The 24,659-nt window shown below is 44.1% G+C and overlaps 1 protein-coding gene across 1 annotated transcript in view; it reads right to left on the bottom strand.

Annotated features, from left to right (window-relative positions):
* The window catches only part of LOC126210220 (uncharacterized), a 107,011-nt gene extending 84,761 nt beyond the window's left edge, over positions 1-22,250 (bottom strand). The window contains exon 1 of the mRNA XM_049939401.1: positions 22,075-22,250. Coding sequence (XP_049795358.1) covers positions 22,075-22,225 — 151 coding nt within the window. The 5' untranslated portion in view covers positions 22,226-22,250. The remainder of the gene's footprint in view (positions 1-22,074) is intronic.
* Between the last annotated feature and the right edge of the window lie 2,409 nt (positions 22,251-24,659).

Raw genomic sequence — 24,659 nt, 5'->3', positions numbered from 1 at the left:
TAAATATTGGCTTGCACATCCTAAGTACACATAACTGATGCGTGACTCGAAATATTTAAGTAAGAATTACGTGAGAATGAAACACAGCACAATTTAACTAGAGCAAGAAGAAACACAGCAGACGGGTGCGGGAGACAATTATACTATCATCTCCTTTGCGTTAATACCGTAACAATATCTAAGTGAGATCTGCATTACGATTATACGCATGCTCTATTCTGGACAGAGATTTAACCAATGCACAAGGCTGTGCGATCATTATTTAACATATTAACTGCGTCTGCTGCTTGCAAACGGCCGAACTAGAGCACGTGGTGCATTCTGACTCAAACTGTTGTGCTGCTTTGTAGAAAGCGCACGAAAGAACAGATATTCTTGCAGAAATTGTAGCTCATTAAACAAGCAAACTGTTCAAACAAAGCCTATTGTGGTGTCGTGGTGAACCAGAAGGGTCATTGATTGCCAAACACGTGGCACAAAATCGGCACACGCAGACAAAAGCAATTTCCACAATATATAAGACTAAAAATCATTTTAAAAAATAACTCGCTTCACACGCTTCAGTTTAGCTAAAGTTCTTAAGTATTTCCCCAGTTAAACATAACGAAGTCCTAACTCAACCTGATTCCTATCACTTGAAACCCCCCTTAACAGCTACGATCCGTGCTCACCAAGCGTCCACCGAAGAGTGCCCCTTCCTCTTACCTAGCTCCTCGTGCAGCGGAAGCTAGCAGAAGGGTAGCCCTCCAACCTCACACACAAATACAGCTTTCGACACAGCCGTCGACTAAGAAGGGGAAACCTCTCTGTTCATGAATTGGAGACCTAAGTTGGTCATCCTGTGCTCTACTTTGAACGAGAAACAACATCGTCTGCTCCCAGCAGACGATGACCAACTCAGCGATTCCCACAAAACAAAACCGAAACCCACATTAAAACACACATATAATAATCAATAGGCCTTGTTTGAGTGCTCAGTCTTTCTGGAAGAGTTCATGAATTGAGCTAAAATCAGGTAGTAAAATGAATAGGTTGCACAGAATTCGACAGGCGACTTATGAAACGACTTCACAGAGATGTTTCAATGTTTTCACTCATCTTCATGCATGTACACAATTTAGGCAAGATTTTATTAGCTAGTACTACACAGAGGTGATGGCGATATGCATATACAGGGTGGTCCATTGACAGTGACCGGGCCAAATATCTCACGAAATAAGCGTCAAACGAAAAAACTACAAAGAACGAAACTTCTCTAGCTTGAAGGGGGAAACCAGATGGCGCTATTTTTGGCCCGCTAGATGGCGCTGCCATAGCTCAAACGGATATCAACTGCGTTTTTTTAAAATAGGAACCGCCATTTTTATTACATATTCGTGTAGTATGTAAACAAATATGAATGTTTTAGTTGGACCACTTTTTCCGCTTTGTGATAGATGGCGCTGTAATACTCACAAACACGTGACTCACAATTTTAGACGAACAGTTGGTAACAGGTAGGTTTCTTAAATTACAATACAGAACGTAGGTACGTTTGAACATTTTATTTCACTTCCTCCAATGTGACACATGTACCTTTTTGAACTTATCATTTCTGAGAACGCAAGCTATTACAGCGTGATTACTTGTAAATACCACGTTAATGCAATAAATGCTCATAATGATGTCCGTCAACCTCAATGCATTTGGCAGTATATGTAACGACATTCCTCTCAACAGCGAGTAGTTCGCCTTCCGTAATGTTCGCACATGCATTGACAATGCGCTGACGCATGTTGTCAAGCGTTGTCGGTGGATCACGATAGCAAATATCAACTTTCTCCACAGAAAGAAATCCGGGGACGTCAGATCCGGTATGGTGCTTTGACGACCAATCCACCTGTCATGAAATTTGGTATTCAATACCGCTTCAACCGCACGCGACCTGTATGCCGGACATCCATCATGTTGGAAGTACATCGCCATTCTGTCATGCAGTGAAACTTCTTGTATTAACATCAGTAGAACAGTACGTAGGAAATCAGCATACATTGCACCATTTAGTTTGCCATCGATAAAATGAGGGAAATAATCCTTGCTCCCATAATGCCGCACCATACATTAACCCGCCAAGGTCGGTGATGTTCCACTTATCGCAGCCATCGTGAATTTTCCGGTTGCCCAATAGTGCAAATTATGCCGGTTTACGTTACCGTTGTTGGTGAATGACGCTTCGTCGCTAAATAGAACGCATGCAAAAAATCTGTCATCGTCCCGTAATTTCTCTTGTGCCCAGTGGCGGAACTGTACACGACGTTCAAAGTCGTCGTCAAGCAATTCCTGGTGCATAGAAATATGGTACGGGTGCAATCGATGTTGATGTAGCATTCTCAACACCGACGTTTCTGAGATTCCCGATTCTCGCGCAATTTGTCTGCTACTGACGCGCGGGTTAGCCGCGAAAGCAGCTAAAACACCTACTTGGGGATCGTCATTTGTTGCACATAGTGATTGACGCTTCACATGTGGCTGCACACTTCCTGTTTCCTTAAATAACGTTACTATCCGGCGAACGGTCCGGATACTTGGATGATGTCGTCCAGGATACCGAGCAGCAAACATAGCACACGCCTGTCGGGCATCTTGATCACAGTAGCCATACATCAACACGATATCGACCTTTTCCGCAATTGGTAAACTGTCCATTTTAACATGGGTAATGTATCACGAAGCAAATACCGTCCGCACTGAAACGAGTTTCGTTCTTTGTAGCTTTTTCGTTTGATGCTTATTTCGTGAGATATTAGGCCTGGTCACTATCAGTGGACCACCCTGTATACAGATTAAATGAGTATCCCCTTGCACAAGGTATAAAAGGCGAGTGCGTTGATGGAGCTGTCATTTGTACTCACGTGAGAAGCTTTCCGACGTGATTATGCCCACATGATGGGGATTAACAGACTTTGAACGTAGAATGTTAGTTTGGGCTTCAAGTATGGGACATCCCGTTTCGGATATCGCTGGGGAATTCAGTATTTAGAGATCAACAGTGACCGTGTGCTGAGAATGCCAGATATCAATCACTACCTTTCACCACAGAGAACGTTACATTTCAGATGTGTTACGACCCGTGGCTCTACCCTTCATTCGATCCCTGCGAAACCCTACATTTCAACAGGATAATGCACGACCGCATGTTGCATGTCCTGTACGGGCCTTTCTGGGTACAGAAAATGTTCAACTGCTGCCCTGGCCAGCACATTCTCCAGATCTCTCACCAATTGAAAAGTCTGGTCAATGGTGGCCGAGCAACTGGCTCGTCACAATACGACAGTCACTACTCTTGATGAACTGATGTATCGCGTGAAGCTGGATGGGCAGCTGTACCTGTACACGCCATCCAAGCTCTGTTTGGCTCAATGCCCAGGCGTACCAAGGCCGTTATTACGGCCAGAGGTGGTTGTTCTGGGTACTGATATCTCAGGATCTATGCACCCAAACGGCGTGGAAATGTAAGCACATGTCAATTCTAGTATAATACATTTGTCCAATGAATACACGGTTATCATCTGCATTCTTCTTGGTATTGCAATTTTATTGTCCAGTAGTGTAGTTCTATGTTGTAGGGGACCTGATGACCTCAGATGTTAAGTCCCATAGTGCTTAAAGCCATTTGAACCATTTTTGTTCATTGTTCATGAAAACGGTTGTGCATGGCAGTTTACGTTTGGGGCCTGAAGATGACTTTTGGATCTAAATACAGCCCCCAGTTTTGTTATCAATATTATTCAAGCACCGCAGTTGTCAACAAGGTACTGTGCAAGCTAGTGGGTCGCTCCATAATGGTGTGAGCTGTGTGTTGTATGGAGTGATTGGCTCCTTTGAGCCAACTGAACCTGTCATTGACTGGAAATGGTTACGTTAGTGTATTTGGAGACCACTGCCAGCCATTCATGAACTCCATGTTTAGAAACAACGGAGTCATGCCAGGGGGCCACAGCTGATTGCGACTGGTTTGCAGAACATCCCGGACAGATCAACAGAATGATTTGGCCAGCCAGATCGCCCGACGTCGATCCCATTGAACATTTATCAGACAGGCGCCAGAGGTCAGCTCGTGCACAAAATCCTTGCACCGGCAACACCTTCGCAATTGTGGATGGCTACGGAAGCACCATGGCTCAGTAATTCCGACACCATACTAGGTGGTATCATATGGCTTTTATCACCTCAGTGTGTCTACGTCAGCAGTAGTCACTGAGACGGCAGTTAGTGCACGTCATGGCTTGAGGTGTCCTGCGTCCTTCGCCACAGAAGTAAGTAGCGTATCAGGCGACGGTCAGTACGAGGACCTTAGTGGCGGCTTCCATTGGTCCGGAAGCAGAGAGAGATGCGGCGACAGTGGTCGTGCATGACGACAACACTCTACACAGGAGTTTCAGCAGATCGATTTCTCAGACGAGTCCTTGTTCTGATAAGAGCATCGTGATGCTCATGTGTGGAGACTCCGAAGAGTATGAACGTGACTATGTTACATTCGTCGCTCTCCTCGTACATGCCCATTACCTGGGGTTACTGACTGCGTTGTGTCAGTTGGTACACAACACATAATCGGAACTGCTACGAGGGGCGTTCAATAAATAATGCGACACATTTTTTTTCTTTTAACCCTTTCGGGACGGAGCGCGTTTGTTCAAAGCGGAGCGATTCGGCGGCGCTGTACGGGTTCCATATCCCTTGGTTTCTTTCATCGCTTATGTTTGACTTACGGGTGTAATTTATTTCTTTTTTTTTTTGTAAATGTAGCTTAAAACACGCTGTCTACCGGCATACTGTTTTCATTATTCCATATAACGCAATTTTTGACTTGGCGGTGGTGTTAAAACAGAAAAAATGAAAATTTTGATTTTTTGTTACTTTTTTTTAGTTGTGAGGTGAAGCATTGAATTATACCTATTGAAATTAGTTGTATCTTAGTCTTTAAAGTTTTAGCTTTAAAACGACATACGTGCGTGGGAAGAAAAATAAAAAGTCCATTTTGAGCGAAGAAAAATTTAATTTACGTCAATAAACAACAAAATTTCATAAAATTTGCTTAAAACAAACTTTACAACTTTTGCATATCGAGTTTTCGATAGGCAACCATACTTTACAAGTCCTCTCGGTACTTTGCTACTTTGTGATGCCTGTTGAAGCACTCAGGCAGATGAAGAGAAGGGTTGGACAGACAAGTTTCGCAGAAAAAAAAAAAAGGGAACCGTTTTCACCCTCCTGGCTTGGAGCGATCACTACAAACGACACAGTCACACAGTTTTCCGGTGTCTATTCTTGCGATAGCTTGGTACAGGCCGTCCATCCTGTGTAGGTCACCATGCTCAGAGCGTGGCCTCTTCCTCGAGCCCTGACCTCGCCCACAAGCTCCTTGACGAGACTCTTCCGAAACTGCACATGACTCTCTGGTGTCTCTCCTCTTTTCTTTGCTACGATGACATGCAGTAAGTAAGCGCTGACGTTCGCCAACTGATATTAGCCAGAACGGTTACCCTTTTGTCAGGATTGCCCCGTCCCGTGTCGATACTCAAAGTCAGTCCCTAGATACAGCACTGGGTGTGTGACGTGACAATCGGTCCACGTATACGGGCCTCGCGTCCCATAGCGACTGTCACGTCGGGCCATGTTTACGGGCCTTGCGTCCCGAAAGGGTTAAAAGTAGGTCGAATTTATTCAGGATTCCAATACACTATATTATTCACCACACTTTTAGCTACAAAACCCTATTTTTCAACGTAATCTCAGTTCAATGCGACGACCATATGCCACTGTAATGGGAAGGCCTGTGTGATCGCTTGGTACCACTCTAATGGTCGTAACCAAAGTCTTGCTGCATCTGTAACCTCCCAATTATAAACGTACTGTATGCCGCGAAGTGCATCCTTCATTCAACCAAACAGATGGAACTTGGAATGTGCAGACGCGCCGAGGAACACAGCGAGTGCACACCTTTTGAGAAACGCAACTGGCCAGCACTACCAGAGAGACATCGAGTTCAGCTGTGGCATGCACCCCTAAGTTCATACGGTTCCAATCTACTGGTCGACGTTGCAGCCAACGTCTTGTCGTATCAGTATCCTCCCCATCATCCGTGTACTCCTTCCTGCTCACTGCATCCTTCATTGGGCCAGACAGATGGAAGTCGGTAGTAGCGAGATCCGGGCTGTGGGGTGGATAAGGGAGAAGAGTCCAGTGAGTTTTTATAAGCTCCTCTCGGGTGTGCAGCCTTGTGTGAGACCTTGCACTGTTGTGGAGATAGAGAAGTTCGTTTGCATTTCAATTTACAGAGGGTAGCGCGGTAGTTGATCGTTACACTATATGAGGTAACGGGCAAGATGTGGCGCCATGAAAATATTGTAAGTTCCGAGTTGGCGTGGCTGCACGGACCGCCGGTCGGCAAGCCGGAGCTCCTCAGCAACTGCGTGGTGCCGGACGTCAGCCGGAGCAAGAGGGGCAGCCCCAGTGCGAGATCCAGGCCAACCGTGTGGCTGGGAATTCCATGTTGACGCTGTGTCGATGAAGGAGATTTGTAGGCCGGGAATGCCAAACATGGCGGACTTCGTGAAACCATAATGGCAGACATTTCACAGTTCATGTGGAAATGAATAATAGCTGGAGGAATCATGATACCTCAAAAAGATACATATGCATTACCATTATTTGCGCGACGATTCTGGTGGTTTAATTAGATTTTCAATATCTTTATTAGGTTAAAGTTTAGTATCTCATTGTAAATTATATAAGTAACACCCAGCAGCGAATTTCCAAAACCTAAACGGGTCATCCGATTTTGACGATCGACGTGTCTTTAGAAAGCTATTAGTGTAAACCTAAATTGGTATGAATTACAGGCATGTATCTTTAATAGTAGATGAGTTATTGGAGGTCATTATTGATGGTATCAGGCGATAAGTACTCCACAATTACACGAAAAAAGCACCATGCTTATAAATGTAGTTATTCATGTACGTCTTGGTCTATATCCAGTATGTGCTATTCATGAAGAAATTGGTCAAATATTTACTGTGTTTTAGGAATCTCTGAGTCATTAGGCTACTGGCCTACTTTTGTTTCTATTCCTTTGATATATGTTTATTTAATTTGTTTATGTATTAAATATGTGTGTTAGAGCGCGTTTATGGTCCAGCCGTAGGAATATTTATTTAATTTCAAGTCATTTAAATGTAAATCCAGTATTTCGTATGTGTTTCAACATGTTTGTGAGTGTGCGTTGGCTTGGAGACAAGGCGGGAGCGCTCTAGCCAATCACAGCGCTCGTTACTACAGTAGGCGACTACCGAAGCCAATGGAGAGATTGGATGGAAGTGGGGGAGGAGCTTCGGGTCGCACGGGACACAGGGGAGTGCTGGACGGGAAGGCGCGACGGGCAGTCGCAGGAAATGATTGGGGAGTATTGAGCAGTTTGTGCGTGGTCGCGGGAGATAGAAATATTTCGTAGTGCCGGCTTCTGCACTTGTGCGACTTCCATGGCTTCTGCAGTGAAGACGTAGTATGCATCTAGAAGTGAATATCTCACGAGGTTATGCTGTTGTTCATAACTAATTACGTGAAGTAGGAATCTATTGTCTCCCTGTTATTCAAATTATATTTTATTTAATTGCTGAACCATCGATAACCAATAAGTGTTTTGCAGTAATGAGCGGCATTCTTAAAGGTACTTCTGCTTTCGTACTCATCACTTAAAGTCGTTAAAAATAGTATCTGCAGATTTTATTTAACTGCAATCTTTCATTTATAAATTTCTATGTTACATTCAAAATTCACAATTGCCGAGTGATAGGAACCTTCGACCATTCGATTCGTGTGTATATTGATATTGTATACTGTAGACTCAGCAGTATTTGGCTTGTAATGCGGCAACTACGTATCCCAGCCCCTAGACAAAGAAACCAGCCAAAACTTTTAATATTTCTATATACAGGGTGTTTCAAAAATGACCGGTATATTTGAAACGGCAATAAAAACTAAACGAGCAGCGATAGAAATACACCGTTTGTTGCAATATGCTTGGGACAACAGTACATTTTCAGGCAGACAAACTTTCGAAATTACAGTAGTTACAATTTTCAACAACAGATAGCGCTGCGGTCTGGGAAACTCTATAGTACGATATTTTCCACATATCCACCATGCGTAGCAATAATATGGCGTAGTTTCTGAATGAAATTACCCGAAACCTTTGACAACGTGTCTGGCGGAATGGCTTCACATGCAGATGAGATGTACTGCTTCAGCTGTTCAATTGTTTCTGGATTCTGGCGGTACACCTGGTCTTTCAAGTGTCCCCACAGAAAGAAGTCACAGGGGTTCATGTCTGGCGAATAGGGAGGCCAATCCACGCCGCCTCCTGTATGTTTCGGATAGCCCAAAGCAATCAATCACACGATCATCGAAATATTCATTCAGGAAATTAAAGACGTCGGCCGTGCGATGTGGCCGGGCACCATCTTGCATAAACCACGAGGTGTTCGCAGTGTCGTCTAAGGCAGTTTGTACCGCCACAAATTCACGAAGAATGTCCAGATAGCGTGATGCAGTAATCGTTTCGGATCTGAAAAATGGGCCAATGATTCCTTTGGAAGAAATGGCGGCCCAGACCAGTACTTTTTGAGGATGCAGGGACGATGGGACTGCAACATGGGGCTTTTCGGTTCCCCATATGCGCCAGTTCTGTTTATTGACGAAGCCGTCCAGGTAAAAATAAGCTTCGTCCGTAAACCAAATGCTGCCCACATGCATATCGCCGTCATCAATCCTGTGCACTATATCGTTAGCGAATGTCTCTCGTGCAGCAATGGTAGCGGCGCTGAGGGGTTGCCGCGTTTGAATTTTGTATGGATAGAGGTGTAAACTCTGGCGCATGAGACGATACGTGGACGTTGGCGTCATTTGGACCGCAGCTGCAACACGGCGAACGGAAACCCGAGGCCGCTGTTGGATCACCTGCTGCACTAGCTGCGCGTTGCCCTCTGTGGTTGCCGTACGCGGTCGCCCTACCTTTCCAGCACGTTCATCCGTCACGTTCCCAGTCCGTTGAAATTTTTCAAACAGATCCTTTATTGTATCGCTTTTCGGTCCTTTGGTTACATTAAACCTCCGTTGAAAACTTCGTCTTGTTGCAACAACACTGTGTTCTAGGCGGTGGAATTCCAACACCAGAAAAATCCTCTGTTCTAAGGAAAAACCATGTTGTCTACAGCACACTTGCATGTTGTGAACAGCACACGCTTACAGCAGAAAGACGACGTACAGAATGGCGCACCCACAGACTGCGTTGTCTTCTATATCTTTCACATCACTTGCAGCGCCATCTGTTGTTGAAAATTGTAACTACTGTAATTTCGAAAGTTTGTCCGCCTGAAAATGTGCTGTTGTCCCAAGCATATTGCAACAAACGGTGTATTTCTATCGCTGCTCGTTTAGTTTTTATTGCCGTTCAAATATACCGGTCATTTTTGAAACACCCTGTATATACTAAGATGTTGTCTGTTCTTTCGGAACATGTACGAAAGAACAGATACCATCTTAGTATATATATGATTGAGGCTCACCGGCTACATGACCATATTCTTCTTCTGCACAAACAGTGCCCGAACTCTTACGGGAATCGGCAACGCGCCGCGAGTAATGAGTATAATGGGCGGGGGCACTACGAATGTAGCGCGGGAGAATACGTTGAGAATGTGGGTTTCGCGGCAGGCGTGCCAGAGATAAATCCCTGCAGTCGCGCTATCCTCTGTGTCCTCGGTGGCTCAGCAGTCTGGCTTTAGCTGTCGCAGCGGTCGCACGCTCCTCAAGTTTGCTCCGTGAACGTTCAGTGTTTACGAGAACAATATGGCAAACTCCGTGAGAAAAAACCCCGTGATTTTCACCTTCGACAAGTACACCCGTCGAGTACAGCCCTCTGCACTTGAGATACACGACTGGATTACCGAGGTAATTGGCCTTCATTCTGAATCCGTTCATACCATGCAGCTAGACTCTGATGAATACTGCATTTTTGTAAAGTTTAACGATTGCGATGGTGTAGACCGCTTTCTGGCAAAATTTGGTTAGGAAACGGAATTTATACACCGTGATGGTACTAAAAGTACTGTCAAACTCCGGAATTCCGAGTCTGTAATTTGGAATGTTAAGGTTTTGAATATTCCCATAGAGGTAGACAACTCGAAAATTAAAGATGTCCTTTCAAAGTATGGGGTTGTCAGGAAAATAGTCAACGAAAGGTGGGCTTCGCATTTCAAGCTGCAGTGCTATAACGGCATTCGCTCCGTGGAGATGGAAGTGAAGGCAAACATTCCCTCCCACATCTTTGTTGACGGGCACAAGGCGCATGTTATGTACTCAGGGCAAACCCCTACATGTCATGTATGTAACGAGTCTGGTCACCTCCGTCAGGACTGCCCTCGCCGTGTTTTTGTGCTTACAAATAACCTTACGCAACGCCGGAAATTAACACTCAACGATTTGTTGCCAGCCAGTAATACAACAGAGCCGGCGGCTGTCGTGGATCCTGTTACTGCCTCTGAAAATGTTGCACTTAATGTTAATGACTTTCCGTCTTTAAAACCTGCATTGACTGCTGAAATTCCGTCCCGTGACAGCGAGATTCCCGCTAAAAAGCGTCCTCTAGAGGACACTGAAAAAAATGTTGATGAGGACTCTTCCTGTGAAACACCCGTTGCCAGGAAGCCGAAGCCCAGTCCTGAAGATCTGTTGCAAGTGGAAAAAGGAGATGGAATGCGGGTTGATGTGGCTCCCACTTCCGCACAAGGACTTATACCGCCACGAACAGATAGTGACGCAGCTGGTAGTGACCTTTCACGGAAATGTGACCCTGAGCCTGAGGTCACAGCTGCAATAACCGCATCAAGTGCACAGCCCATACAGTGCGAACAGTACGAGGAAGTACCAAGTAAACAACCTGCTGACTCCGAAGCGCAACGCCGCACCGAAGGAGGAAATAAACAAGCATCACCGCCTCGCCAGCAAGACAACACAACAGACAGCACGCCGGAACCAAATATCGACGATTCGCAAGCCTCGGCCGTTGAGCCAGACGGCCACCGCCGGCGGCTGCGACCGACACCTGGTCTTGCTGTCACGCGTCATCAAGCGAAAGCCACACCAGAGAAGAAAGACATCAAGAAAAAGAACATTAAATATGAAGTCATCAGGGCCTACACTGAAGAGGAGAAAGAGAAGGGCCACAGTGACTTATAGCAATGCATTGTCAGGATTTCAGGCTACTTTTCTTCGCAAGCTCTTTGTTTAAAAGCAGTGCAAATTTTTCTAGGAAGTTAGTACATGTAATTACCGATCCTCATCCCAAATAGCTTCTTCTGGTATGTCTGTGATGCAAGCTTATAGCATTACTACTATTAACATTAATAAAATACAGTCACCCTTGAAATTGGCAGCACTAAAAGAATTCTTGTACCAGTCCGGGACAGATATCGCGTTGCTACAAGAAGTTGTGGTAACGGAATTTCGGATCCCAGGCTTTTTTGAAATTGTTAATGTTTCTACGGAAGCCAATATCGGTACAGCCATTCTTATAAGGGAAGGCATTCCGGTGACTGAAATCTAACGATCAGAATCAGGAAGAGCCATAAGCATAAAAATTTTTGGTGTGACAGTGCTTTACGCCCCATCAGGAAATTCCCACAAATTGGATCGTACGAAGTTTTTTTCAAGATGAACTGATTTATTTATTGAGGAAAAATCCGTGTTCTCTTATACTAGGTGGAGATTTTAACTGAGTTTTAAACCAGAAAGATCAACAACCCAACTTCAACTACTCGCCACAGTTAAAAAAAGTTAGTAAGTGATCTACACCTTAAGGATGTGCGGGAACTTCAGCACCCGACGTCAGTCGGGTTCACGTATATAATCAGCCACTCCCGCAGCAGACTAGATAGAATTTACGTGTCACCAAATTTGCAAAATTATTTATTAAACGTTGAAACTATTCCCGTGTATTTTAGCGATCACAGTACACTTTTAACTTGCTTTAATTTAAGTGTACAGCCAACCCGTCGATTCAGAGTCCAATGGAATTTAAATATCTCTGTTTTAGCTGACGAAGAACTGGAACAGGAAATAAGAGTAGCGTGGACTATGTGCCTCCGCACAGTAGACAAGCACCCAATAGTCATTGACTGGTGGACTAGGAGGGCTAAACCAAGGCTGCGGAAAGTTGTCATGCAGTATAGTGCAGCGAGGCCAGGGAGTTGAGGAATACAAAATGGAGTTTTTATTATAAAGTTTTAAGAGACTTATATCAACAGGCCCATGATGACGTAATTCGTCTGAATGATATCAAAAAATAAAAGCCAAGCTATTAAGCATTAAACGGCAACAGATGGAGGGACTCAAAATTAAATCGAAAGCCACATCAGTCGTAGCAGATGAAACAGCTTCTCTGTATCACTTGGTGCGGCATGCTAAAAACAGACGTCTAACTTTAATTGATGAAGTCCAGACGCATACTGGTACGAGGCTCACATGCCAGAAAGAAATACTGGACGAAGTCCACAGGTACTATGAAACCTTATATGCCCCTACCACAGTGGAAGATGCAGCAGGTCCACAATTGTCGGGAACAGACAACGCTGACATCCTGTCACCTATTACTAAAGATGAAGTGCATGAGGCAGTGCGTAACTCACCTCTCAAAAAATCTCCGGGACTTGATGGCGGGACTGATGACCTTAGCTGTTTAGTCCCCCTTAAACATCCCAACAACTTGATGGCCTCCCTGTGGAGTTTCATGCCCGCTACTGGTCTATAATTGGGGACAAGATCACTTCCATGGCGAATGAGGTCCTGACCGGAAAACCGGTCCCTGCAGAGTTTAAGGAAAGTAAAATAGTACTGATTCCTAAGAGTAAAGGCAAAACCAGCTTAAACAATTTTCGGCCTCTTTCGCTACTAAATTCTGATTACAAAATAATTTCGCGTATTATCAACAAAAGACTCTCTGCCTTTTCCAACAAAATATTGAGTCGTCATCAATCTTGTTCTCCGACCAGAACGATATTCGAAAGTGTATCTGCATACAGAGACGTCATTGCAATTACCTCAGTGACAAGTATAAAATGTGCTTTAATCTTTATAGATTTCAGCAAAGCTTTTGACCGCGTTAGTCATAGATACCTCTTTGCGACGCTGTTAAGAATGGCTTTCCACCCCCAGATTGTGAACATGCTATGGAATATTGCAACAGGTATAAATGCGAAAATAGCAATCAATGGTTGGTTGGTTGGTTGGTTGGTTGGTTTTGGGGAAGGAGACCAGACAGCGTGGTCATCGGTCTCATCGGATTAGGGAAGGATGGGGAAGGAAGTCGGCCGTGCCCTTTCAGAGGAACCATCCCGGCATTTGCCTGGAGTGATTTAGGGAAATCACGGAAAACCTAAATCAGGATGGCCGGACGCGGGATTGGACCGTCGTCCTCCCGAATGCGAGTCCAGTGTCTAACCACTGCGCCACCTCGCTCGGTAGCAATCAATGGCCAAACATTTAAACCCATACAGATAAGGCGAGGGGTTCCACAGGGCAGTCCCTTATCTATGTTTTTATTTTCCGTATCTTTAAGGCCCTTCCTCCGCACTGTCCACGGAAGATTAACGGGTATAACATTGAGTGGTGAGAAAACTGTCATACGAGCTTATGCTGATGACGTGGGCGTTGTAATAAGGAATAAGGAGGAGACAGTTACACTGGAAAGAGAAATCCAAAGATATTGTCTAGCGTCGGGAGCGACAGCAAATGAATCTACGGGGCCTAGATCACCTTCGACTGGCATGGGCAAAACAAGACAACAAACATGAAGCTTTGGGAATAGCCCTAATGGCATGTCCGATGAGGATGGCTGCTTTTAACTGGACGGAAACTAGGAGGAAAGTTCATGGTGCTGTAATGGAGAACATCCATCGAACTATGGACCTGGTGCAAAAAGTCAGATTCATCAACTCCTGCGTTTTGTCTAAAGCGTATTTCACTGCACAGGTATTTCCAATCCCTAAACTAGTAGTGAAAGGGATCATGTCCACTGTTACCAATTATTTATGGCGAGGAGACATATTCAGGGTTGGTGCGACTACCGTTATACTGGATGTCAGAAACGGGGGCCTCGGTTTGGTGGATATTCGCAATAAAGCGTCTGCTCTGTTCCTCAAACGGACTTTACATATACTCAGAGAACTTCCACAACGTATAACCGCAAAGCTCTTTGAGGCTGTGACACCCCATAGCCTGCAAGCACCGATTGATGTGCTAAGGATTAATGCCCGTCTGCAGTATGTGAGGAACTTTTTCCTCGAAGCAAGTTATCTTAGTGACGAAATCAGAAGCAACACACGTATCACAGCGCGTGACATCATACTTGAAAGGAAGTTAAATGAAGGTAGAAACAAAACTGAAACGAAATTCCCAAATTGTGACTGGAAAGCTGTATGGCGGAACATCAACTATGCCAGGCTACGTACAGACGCTATTTCCGCATGGTACAAAACAGTTAATAATGTCATCAGCACCAACGAGAGACTATATGGGATCGGTTTAAAACAGACACCCCTTTGTGGAAAATGCAATCAGGTGGATACACTCAGCCACAGATTCACCTGTGGTGGCAATGTGCATAACTGGAATTGGATCAGGCAAAAAATTGCCTTTCTCACCAGATCCTCTACGGAATATAAAACGCCATCGCTCCTCCTGAGACCAGGTTACTGGGAAAATATGTTAGTTATGTCATCCACAAACTTGGGTCGGACAACGAGATAGAATTCCGCGTTTACATGAAGTGTGAATATGCAAAAATCAGCACGTATCGCAACCACAAGAAGCACTACGGCAACATGCTGAAGATCGTTTTTGAAAGAATGGGTGTTGGTTAAATATGTGGAACCACTACAACACCTTGAACGAGAACGAACAGAAGAAAATTAAAAGTCACTTGGTTTCTTATTTTTATTTCCTGTTACCTTGCTTCCGGAACATTTTTTTTTTTCTTTTTTCAAAACATTTTTTCAAAATTACTCGTGTTCGACTTCCAACGTATTTGTGTGATTCGAGAAGAATTGTTAAGTTTTTATCAGTGTTCAGTTTCTACTCAGAGAAGAGGTTCCTTCGTCTTTCTTACATCGGAGAATGGGAATATTGTGTTAAGATTTCTGCACAGTGCTATGTCCCAACAGGGAACATGAAAATGGTGTGGAAGGGGTTTGGACCTCGACGCACTGGCAGTGCCGTGAAGAGACCCCACTGCTGGTGCGGCGTGTACCACGCCCTGACCACCCTAAAAATACAAAAAAATATATAAAAATAAATATAAAATAAAAAGAAAATAAAAGTGGTTAATAAAAATTGGATTGTTGGAAAAAAGGATGGATATAAAAAAAGTGGATAGAGAAAAAAACAAAAAATGGAAAAAAGTGGTTAAAGAAAAGTGGTTAAAGACAAAAAAAGATGGATAGAGCATCTGCCATGTAAGCAGGAGATCCCGGGTGCGAGTCCCGGTCGGATCACACATTTTCATCTGTCCCTGTTGACGGTTGTCAACGCTCAGGGTGTTCATTTCATTATAATTTTAATATTTCAACTCTATGCTGAAGGCCACCATTAATTTCTTTGAAAGCCCGCAACCATGAGGGAGAGTATCAAAGAGAATAACTCCTTCAGAGGCCCAGAAGACCATGATTCTATCGTCTGTGGCTGCGGTTTTAAGCTTTTTGTACGGAGGAGATGTGATATGACGCCACACCATGGCTTGCAGTTCCGTTTCCGGTGCGAAGTGATGAACCTACATTTTATCGCCCGTGACGATGTTCGATAAGAAATGGTACTATCAGCCCTGTAGCAAGCAAACAGTTCCGCACAGATGGTCCTTCGTTGATCTTTATGGTCCCAGTGGGCACACACATCTGTGTACCCCTACAGGTAGATGAGTGTGCCAGCACTAACAAAAGAAACGGACAGTTGAGCAGCGAGGTGCGTGTGACGCGTCGAATGAAAGTGTTCGCACGTTTCAGTATTGCGGGCGGGCCGCACACGCGGGATCAGACAGATTTGCACGACATCTTTGCGATGGTGACAGACACCTAGGAATTTTTAACATGTTTCAGCCCAGTCAGCAACTGTGATAAATTAATATTTCAAAAATCCGCCTCAGTTGCGAAATGTTACTGGTCTTTACCCAGGTTTCAGTTAACCTAGCCTTCTTCAGAAGCATAAAATAAACTAATACATGCCAGAATAAGACACGGTCAAACATAAAAAGCTTAAGTACCGTGATACCATGTCAACCTACGTTACTTAGCTGAGGAACAGCCCCTTCGTGGAAAGCAGTCGATTAGCCGTGGACGCTACGTTGGAACTGACTGTGGCACGCGGATATGTGCCGAGCAAGATGGCGGATCACGGAAAGTCAAAGGTGCCTGCCATTGGCTGTCTTTATGTTATGTACTGAGAAATTACCTATAACCTTAAACCATAAACCACACCGGTGGCAAGACGCAATCAATACCTTCACTGCGCGATAACAACGGCGAAGTCACTGATAACAGTGCCACTAAAGCAGAGTTATTAAAAACGGTTTCCAGAAACTACTTCACCGAAGAAGACGAACTAAATATTCCTTAATTCCAATCAAGAACAACTTCCAAGATGAGAAGCATAGAAGTAGATATCCTCGGTGTAACAAAGCAGCTTAAATCACTTAATAAAGAAAAGGCCTTCGGTCCAGATTGTATACCAGTCAGGTTCCTCTCAGAGTATGCTCATATAATAGCTCCGTATTTAGCAATTATATACAGCCGCTCGCTCACAGACAGGTCCGTACCTAAAGACTGAAAAGTTGCTCAAGTCACACCAATACCCAAAAAGGGAAGGAGGAGTAATAAACTGAATTACAGGCCCATATCAGTAATGTCGATTTGCAGTAGCGTTTTGGAATGTATACTGTATTTGAACATCATAAAGTACATCGAAGAAAACGATTTATGGACACATAGTCGGCACTGATTCAGAAAATACCATTCTTGCGAAACACAACTAGCTCTTTATAATCATGAACTGATGCGTGCTATCGACACGGGCTATCAAATTGATTCCACATTGTTAGATTTCCAGAAGGTTTTCGACACTGTTCCTCACAAGCGTCTTGTAACGTAACTATCTATGGAATATCGCCCCAGTTGTGCGACTGGATTCGTGATTTCCTGTCAGAAAGCTCACAGTTCGTAGTCATAGAAGGAAAGTCATCGAGTAAAACAGAAGTGATATCCGGCGTTCCCCAAGGGAAGTGTTACAGGCGATCTATTGTTCCTGATCTCTATTAACGACATAGGAGACAATCTGAGTAGCCGTCTCAGATTGTTTCCCGATGATGCTGTCATTTACCGTCTTGTAAAGTCATGAGATGATCAAAATAACTTGCAAAATGATTTAGATAAAATATTTGTATGGGGCGAAAAGTGGCAATCGACCCTGAATAAAGAAAAGTGTGAAGTTATTCACATGAGTACTAGAACAAATCAGCTAAATTTCGATTACGGGATAAGTCACACAAATCTGAACGCTGTAAATTCAGCTAAATACTTTGGGATTACAATTACAAATACCTAAATTGGAACGATCACATAGATAATATTATGGGTAGAGCAAACCAAAGACTGCGATTCATTGGCAGAACACTTAGAAGGTGCAACAGGTCTACTAAAGAGACTGCTTACACCACGCTTGTCCGCCCTATTCTGGAGTACTGCTGTGCGGTGTGGGATCTGCATCAGGTGGGACTGACTGATGACATCGAAAAAGTACAAAGAAGGGCAGCTCGTTTTGTATTATCGTGAAATAGGGGAGATAGTGCCATAGACATAATACGTGATTTGGAGTGGCAATCATTAAAACTAGGGTGTTTTTCGTTGCGACGGGATCTTCTCATGAAATTTGAATCACCAGTTTTCTCCTCCGATTGCGAAAACATTCCGTTGCCACCCACCTGCATAGGGAGAAATGATCAACACGATAAAATACGAGAAATAAGGGCTCGCACAGAAACATTTTAGTGCTCGTTTTTCCCGCGTGCCGTAGGAGAGTGGAACGGTAGAGAGACAGCTTGAAGGTGGTTCACTGAACCCTCTGGCAGGCACTTTATTGTCAATAGCACAGTAATCACGTAGAAGTAGATGTATACGTTGAAATTTGTGAGGGAACAAGGCACTAAGTAGATAGAATCCTGATGAGCGTTAACTGTAAACCGAGACCTTATTAACTGATACGAAATTTACTTAGACGTTATGTTCAGCTTGTTAGATTAAAAACCACATATGATCACCTCTACGTTGGTATGGTTCCGCACGATCTCAAGCGGGGGATGAACAAGGTTATATGTCAGTAACGCGAGAACTTCTCGGGGTTAGGAGAAGGTGCAAATAAAATAATTTCCATTATACATGGAGTAATACGTCACTTTGTTAACGCGAAATTTGACTAAGCTTGTTATATTATGGCACTACATTACTACGCATTTATGGCTGACTGGGTGTGTAAAGCTTAGGGCATCATTTATGGCTTTATACACAAGTGGTCAACGTTGTGTTTAGGAAATCTGTAATAACTTAACCAAACATACACTAACTATAAATATAATATGTACGACCGTCCACTGTATGTAGTCACAAGGGTGACGTGGAACAAAACTCTTAAGGGAAAAGATTGATTATTAGTTAGCAGTGGGTTCAAGACCCTATGTATTCAAATAGGTTATGCCACGCTAATTGTCGAAATACACACTCTAGTGTATCAGATATTACCTATTTAGGATGTTGCCTACAAGGCTATTAACTATTTAGGATGAAGATTATTGTGAGCGTCCTGGAATTCTCACATAGACTACCAAGAAATAAGGACCTAATATTTAAAGTAGGGTGTGTCAGAATGAGCTTTTCACTCTGCAGCGCAGTGTGCGCTGGTATGAAACTTCCTGGCAGATTAAAACTGTGTGCCGGACCGAGACTCGAACCCGGGACCTTTGGCTTTCGCGGAAGTGCTCTACCAACTGAGCTACCCAAGCTCGCCTCACGCACCCGCTTCACAGCTTCACTTCTGCCAGTACCTCGTCTCCTACCTTCCAAACTTTACAGAAGCTCTCCTGCGCAGGAGACCACTTGCCCGCGAAAGGCAAAGGTCCCGAGTTCGAGTCTCGGTCCGGCACACAGTTTTAATCTGCCAGGAAGTTTCATAGGGTGTGTCAGAACGTACAACGCAACTGCCAACACACTTATGTACTATTGACCGATAAAGGTCAAGCTAATAATATGAACATAAGCTGTATTCTTCCCTATTGAACGGGAACGTAAATTACGGATATGGTCTAATAGCGAGCAAAGTGTAAATGTCTCACGTATGTTAATAGCATAAATCAGAACCTAGTATTTAAAGTAGGGTGTGACTGGGCCCACAACGGCCCCATCATCACGCTTACGTGCTGTTGACCGACATAGGTCAAGCACTTACAGGATATTGTCTGCAAACTAACCTTTGATAGGAATAATATCTCAAAGGGTAAGCGTGACTAAGCGGGCAACGCTGTAGTTCTCATAAAAAAGATTCTTTAGAGCAACAAGGTCAAAGTTATCTGCCTAGGGAAGAATACTTTAAACTGTAGTTCATAAATATTAAAGTTAGCTTAAATTGGCGTCAAGATCTCATGAAATAGGATCGGCCAGCTTGAATTAAAGGCGGGCATAAGTTTTAATGCATATGGGTAGAAAGAAAAGGCAATGTGTGCCAGCACCGTTGGTATATTTGTCTACCATATTGTCAGTTATGTTGGAACGAGAACTATATATACCGTAAGGAATATTAATTAAACCATAGTATTGAACGTCACTAAATGTCGTGGTGAATTTCTAAGTCTTAAGCGTCGAAGTATCAGGAATGGATATGCAGTGACAAGGCACGAAAGTTAGTGTGACACTTTAGCTACGTGCCTTTCTTAACTGCTACTCTTAAACTAATCATTCACTGAATGGGATAACGTTGACCATCTGTATTGCAAAAGTCATCTATATTGAAGTTGCATACAGTGATTTGGAAACTTAACTTGTATGTAACAGGACTAAGTATGACAGTACACTACTGGCCATTAAAATTGCTACACCAAGAAGAAATGCAGTTGATAAACGGGTATTCATTGGACAAATATATTATACTAGAACTGACATGTCATTATATTTTCACGAAATTTGGGTGCATAGATCCTGAGAAATCAGTACCCAGAACAACCACCTCTGGCCGTAATAACGGCCTTGATACGACTAGGCATTGAGTCAAGCAGAGATTGGATGCCGTGCACAGGTACAGCTACCCATGCAGCTTCAACACGATACCACAGTTCATCAAGAGTAGTGACTGGCGTATTGTGACGAGCCAGTTGCACGGCCACCATTGACCAACCGTTTTCAATTGGTGAGAGATCTGGAGAATGTGCTGGCCAGGGCAGCAGTCAAACGTTTTCTGTATCCAGAAAGGCCCGTACAGGACCTGCAACATGCGGTCGTGCATTGTCCTGCTGAAATGTAGGATTTCGCAGGGATCGAATGAAAGGTAGAGCCACGGGTCGTAACACATCTGAAATGTAACGTCCACTGTCCAAAGTGTCGTCAATGCGTACAAGAGGTGACCGAGACGTGTAACCAATGGCACGGCACGGCCACCATTGACCAACCGTTTTCAATTGGTGAGAGATCTGGAGAATGTGCTGGCCAGGGCAGCAGTCAAACGTTTTCTGTATCCAGAAAGGCCCGTACAGGACCTGCAACATGCGGTCGTGCATTGTCCTGCTGAAATGTAGGATTTCGCAGGGATCGAATGAAGGGTAGAGCCACGGGTCGTAACACATCTGAAATGTAACGTCCACTGTCCAAAGTGTCGTCAATGCGTACAAGAGGTGACCGAGACGTGTAACCAATGGCACCCCATACCATCACGCCGGATAATACGCCAGTATGGCGATGACGAATACACGCTTCCAATGTGCGTTCACCGCGATGTCGCCAAACACGGGTGCGACTATCATGATGCTGTAAACAGAACCTGGATTCATCCGAATAAATGACGTTTTGTCATTCGTGCACCCAGGTTCGTCGTTGAGTACACCATCGCAGGCGCTCCTGCCTGTGATGCAGCGTCAAGGGTAACCGCAGCCATGGTCTCCGAGCTGATAGTCCATGCTGCTTCAAACGTCGTCGAACTGTTCGTGCAGATGGTTGTTGTCTTGCAAACGTCCCCGTCTGTTGACTCAGGGATCGAGACGTGGCTGCACGATCCGTTACAGCAATGCGGATGCGTGTCATCTCGGCTGCTAGTGATACGAGGCCGTTGGGATCCAGTACGGCGTTCCGTGTTACCCTCCTGAACCCACCGATTCCATATTTTGGTAACAGTCATTAGATCTCGACCAACGCGAGCAGCAATGGCGCGGTATAATAAGCCGCAATCGCGATAGGCTACAATCCGACCTTTATCAAAGTCGGTAACGTGATGGTACACATTTCTCCTCCTTACACGAGGCATCACAACAACGTTTCACCAGGCAACGCCGATCAACTGCTGTTTGTGTATGAGAAATCGGTTGGAAACTTTCCTCATGTCTTTCCATGAGTCTTGCCGACTCAGTCAGCGGAGCAGCGCCTTTGAGGAAGTCCAGCGCAGTCCTGGACGAAACGTAAGGAGCAGAAAAGTTCTTGGACCACGACCTCACATCCCGGAAAGTATATCAACAGCTATGATTATTTTCAGCCTTCCAAACTGCACTTCGAACCATCTGGTCACACGCGAAAGGCTGGACAAAGTCGATTGATGTGTGGTGAGTGTCACAGTCATTTGCTGTCAGACTGTGAATGTTTTATCTTGTTTGATAACGATATATGCGAGCAAAGCCTAGTCTCAGTACTTCAAAACTGGACGGTGATTAAAGTAGTGTGAATCAGTGCTATACGAGAAAGTACTCACTGGATCCTGCACAGTAGGCGTTATATATCCAGTCTGCACCGTAGCCCTGGAAGTTGGAGGTGTAGATCTTAAAGCAGACACAGTCGAGCACCGTAGTGCCGTTCGCCGCCAGCAAAACCAGCAACGGAGCAGCTACCCCCAATGGATGCATTGTTAGTTGTTGTTGAAACCGAGAGGGAATCACACGCAGTGGGCATCGCAGGCACCGCGGGCCCACTATAAGGATTCTCGTAGCGGAAGTCTTTCCGCAGGGTGGGAAAACCACAGGAAGAACGACGACTTCCGTGCTTATTCTTTTTTCCTGTCACAGTAACAACCTGCAAGCACACAGTCGTTTCAGAAAGATATTCCTTCGTTTTACGCGTACATCAGCCACACGTTTTTAGGACGACAGAGAAAGCCACTAAGGGATAAACGGGTGATACCCAGAAGTGAAGGTTTAATTTCCGACATAAGAATTGCGAGGCTTGACCTTCTTTAACACTGATTCCCCAACTGAGAGAGGTTGTAGGTAACTCCGCTAATTGTAACAATAAATTTGTTCATCCCTGTGATTGACGCTAACCTGTTATCTTATACAGGGAGACAATATTATTAAAATACGTGCAATAAAATCGTCATTACGGTTTGTGTTAGGATGTTGAAACTGCTGGCCACGCTGCACTCTGGGAAATAGTATGCGCTGGCATAGTTTGGTTTAGCGACGAAGCCCACCTTCATTTGGAGGGCTCGTCAACAAGCAAAACTGGCGCATTTGGGGGACTGAAAATCCGCATTTCGCGACCGAGAAGTCTCTTCACGCTCAACGGGTGACTGTCTGGTTTGCATTATCCAATCACGGAATAATCGGTGCGATATTTACCTTGATGGCACGGTAACTACCGAACGGTACATGAAGGTTGTGGAAAATGGTTTCATCCCCATTTTCCAAAGTCATCCTGATTTTGACAATATGTGCTTGATGAAAGGCGGAACTCGACCGCCATAGAAGCAGGAGAGTGTTTGATGCCCTGGAGGAGCAGTTTGAGGACCGCATTCGTGTTCTGGGGCACCCAGAGGCCACTGGAATGGGTCTCGATTGGCCGCCATATCTGGATCTGAAGAAATGCGACTAATCTTTGTGAGGCTATATTAAAGACAATGCGTACAGCAATAACCCCAAAACCAATGCTGAGCTGAAAACAGGCATTCAGGAGGTCATCGACAGCGTCCATGTTCCGACACTTCACCGGCTAGTGTAGAATTTCGCTATTCGTCTGCGTCACATAATCGCCAATGATGGCACGCATATCCAACATGTCACAGCCTACATCCGAAAAGGGGTAGTGACGTTTACATGTTGAATAAAGTGTATGTACGCCGTAGTTAGTAACTAATTTAGGTTTTTTTTCACATAGTTCAATAATTGTCACTCTATATCTTACATATATTATAAAAATGAAAGTTTTTGTGCGTTGTAGTATGTCTGTTACCCCTTCACGCTGAAACGGCTGCAAGTGTATAGATAAAATTTGCAATGAGGGTTGCTTGTACCTTGAATTAAAACAGGCTGTCTTATATATTTCTAAAAACCAAAGGGTTTTGGGTGCGGGAGAAAAGAAGTGTACCTCATGAAGCGGAAGTAGCCATACTTCATTCATCCAGCATCTGTGAATGAGAGCACTAGTGACTTTTTGCAGACTTTACACGTGATTTCAAACCTTTACGAAACTTTTCCTCGCTGACATCCCCCACAAAAAGATGAAAGATGTTCGTCGCTTACTTAATTTTCGTTGTTCATTCAGGAAAACTGGAGCCTAAACCATAATACTTTATTTTATTACTTCTTCACTACTATCTGTGTTCGCGGCACATTTTGATTGCAGTATTTACATATATCACTGATTTTTTGTTTGTTTTTTTGTCATCAGTCTTCTCACTCATTTGATGCGACCCACCACGAACTCATCTCTTGTGCCAACCTCTTCATCTCACAAGGGGAGGCCACGACGTTTGGAACGCGGATTTACTTCAAACTTCTCACACTCGTAGTACTCCATTAGGGCAACAAAATGTGTAAGCAGTAGCGCATACTTCTCAAGCGTTATTGAGAAAATAGCAAGATAATTTCGGTCGTTAAGTATATATCTGTGCGTGGCCGTTTTTACCATGAAGCGGCGGCAGCCGAGTGGGTAGCGTTCAAGCCCCTGATCGCTGGATCGAGTCCCGTTCGTCACTTTATTTCTAACACAGTCGTTTTCTTTACTATTTACATTACAATTGATATAATGGGAAAAATGCTTGTAATCGGATGAACATTTATTAAATTTGCAATGTTATTTGGCAGTCTACAAATTTTTATTGTGACAAATAATATAATATTCATAACTATCGACTAGTAAACGACCAAACGCATAAAGTGATACTGAAAATGTCTGCTTGTCCGTGATTTGAGAAATCACTTATATCTGGAAGGAGCCCGAAACTACTTGTTACCTCCAAGATTTGACCAGCACAGACGGCTTTCGAAAGATGTACAATTAATCGTCGCTTTCGACATTACGAGTACAATGGCAGAATGGTATTTTTCGTAAAAACATGGAAAA

Source organism: Schistocerca nitens, chromosome 10, assembly GCF_023898315.1.
Source record: "Schistocerca nitens isolate TAMUIC-IGC-003100 chromosome 10, iqSchNite1.1, whole genome shotgun sequence".
In the NCBI taxonomy this organism is placed as follows: domain Eukaryota; kingdom Metazoa; phylum Arthropoda; class Insecta; order Orthoptera; family Acrididae; genus Schistocerca; species Schistocerca nitens.
This window is presented reverse-complemented; position numbering and strand designations above follow the sequence as displayed.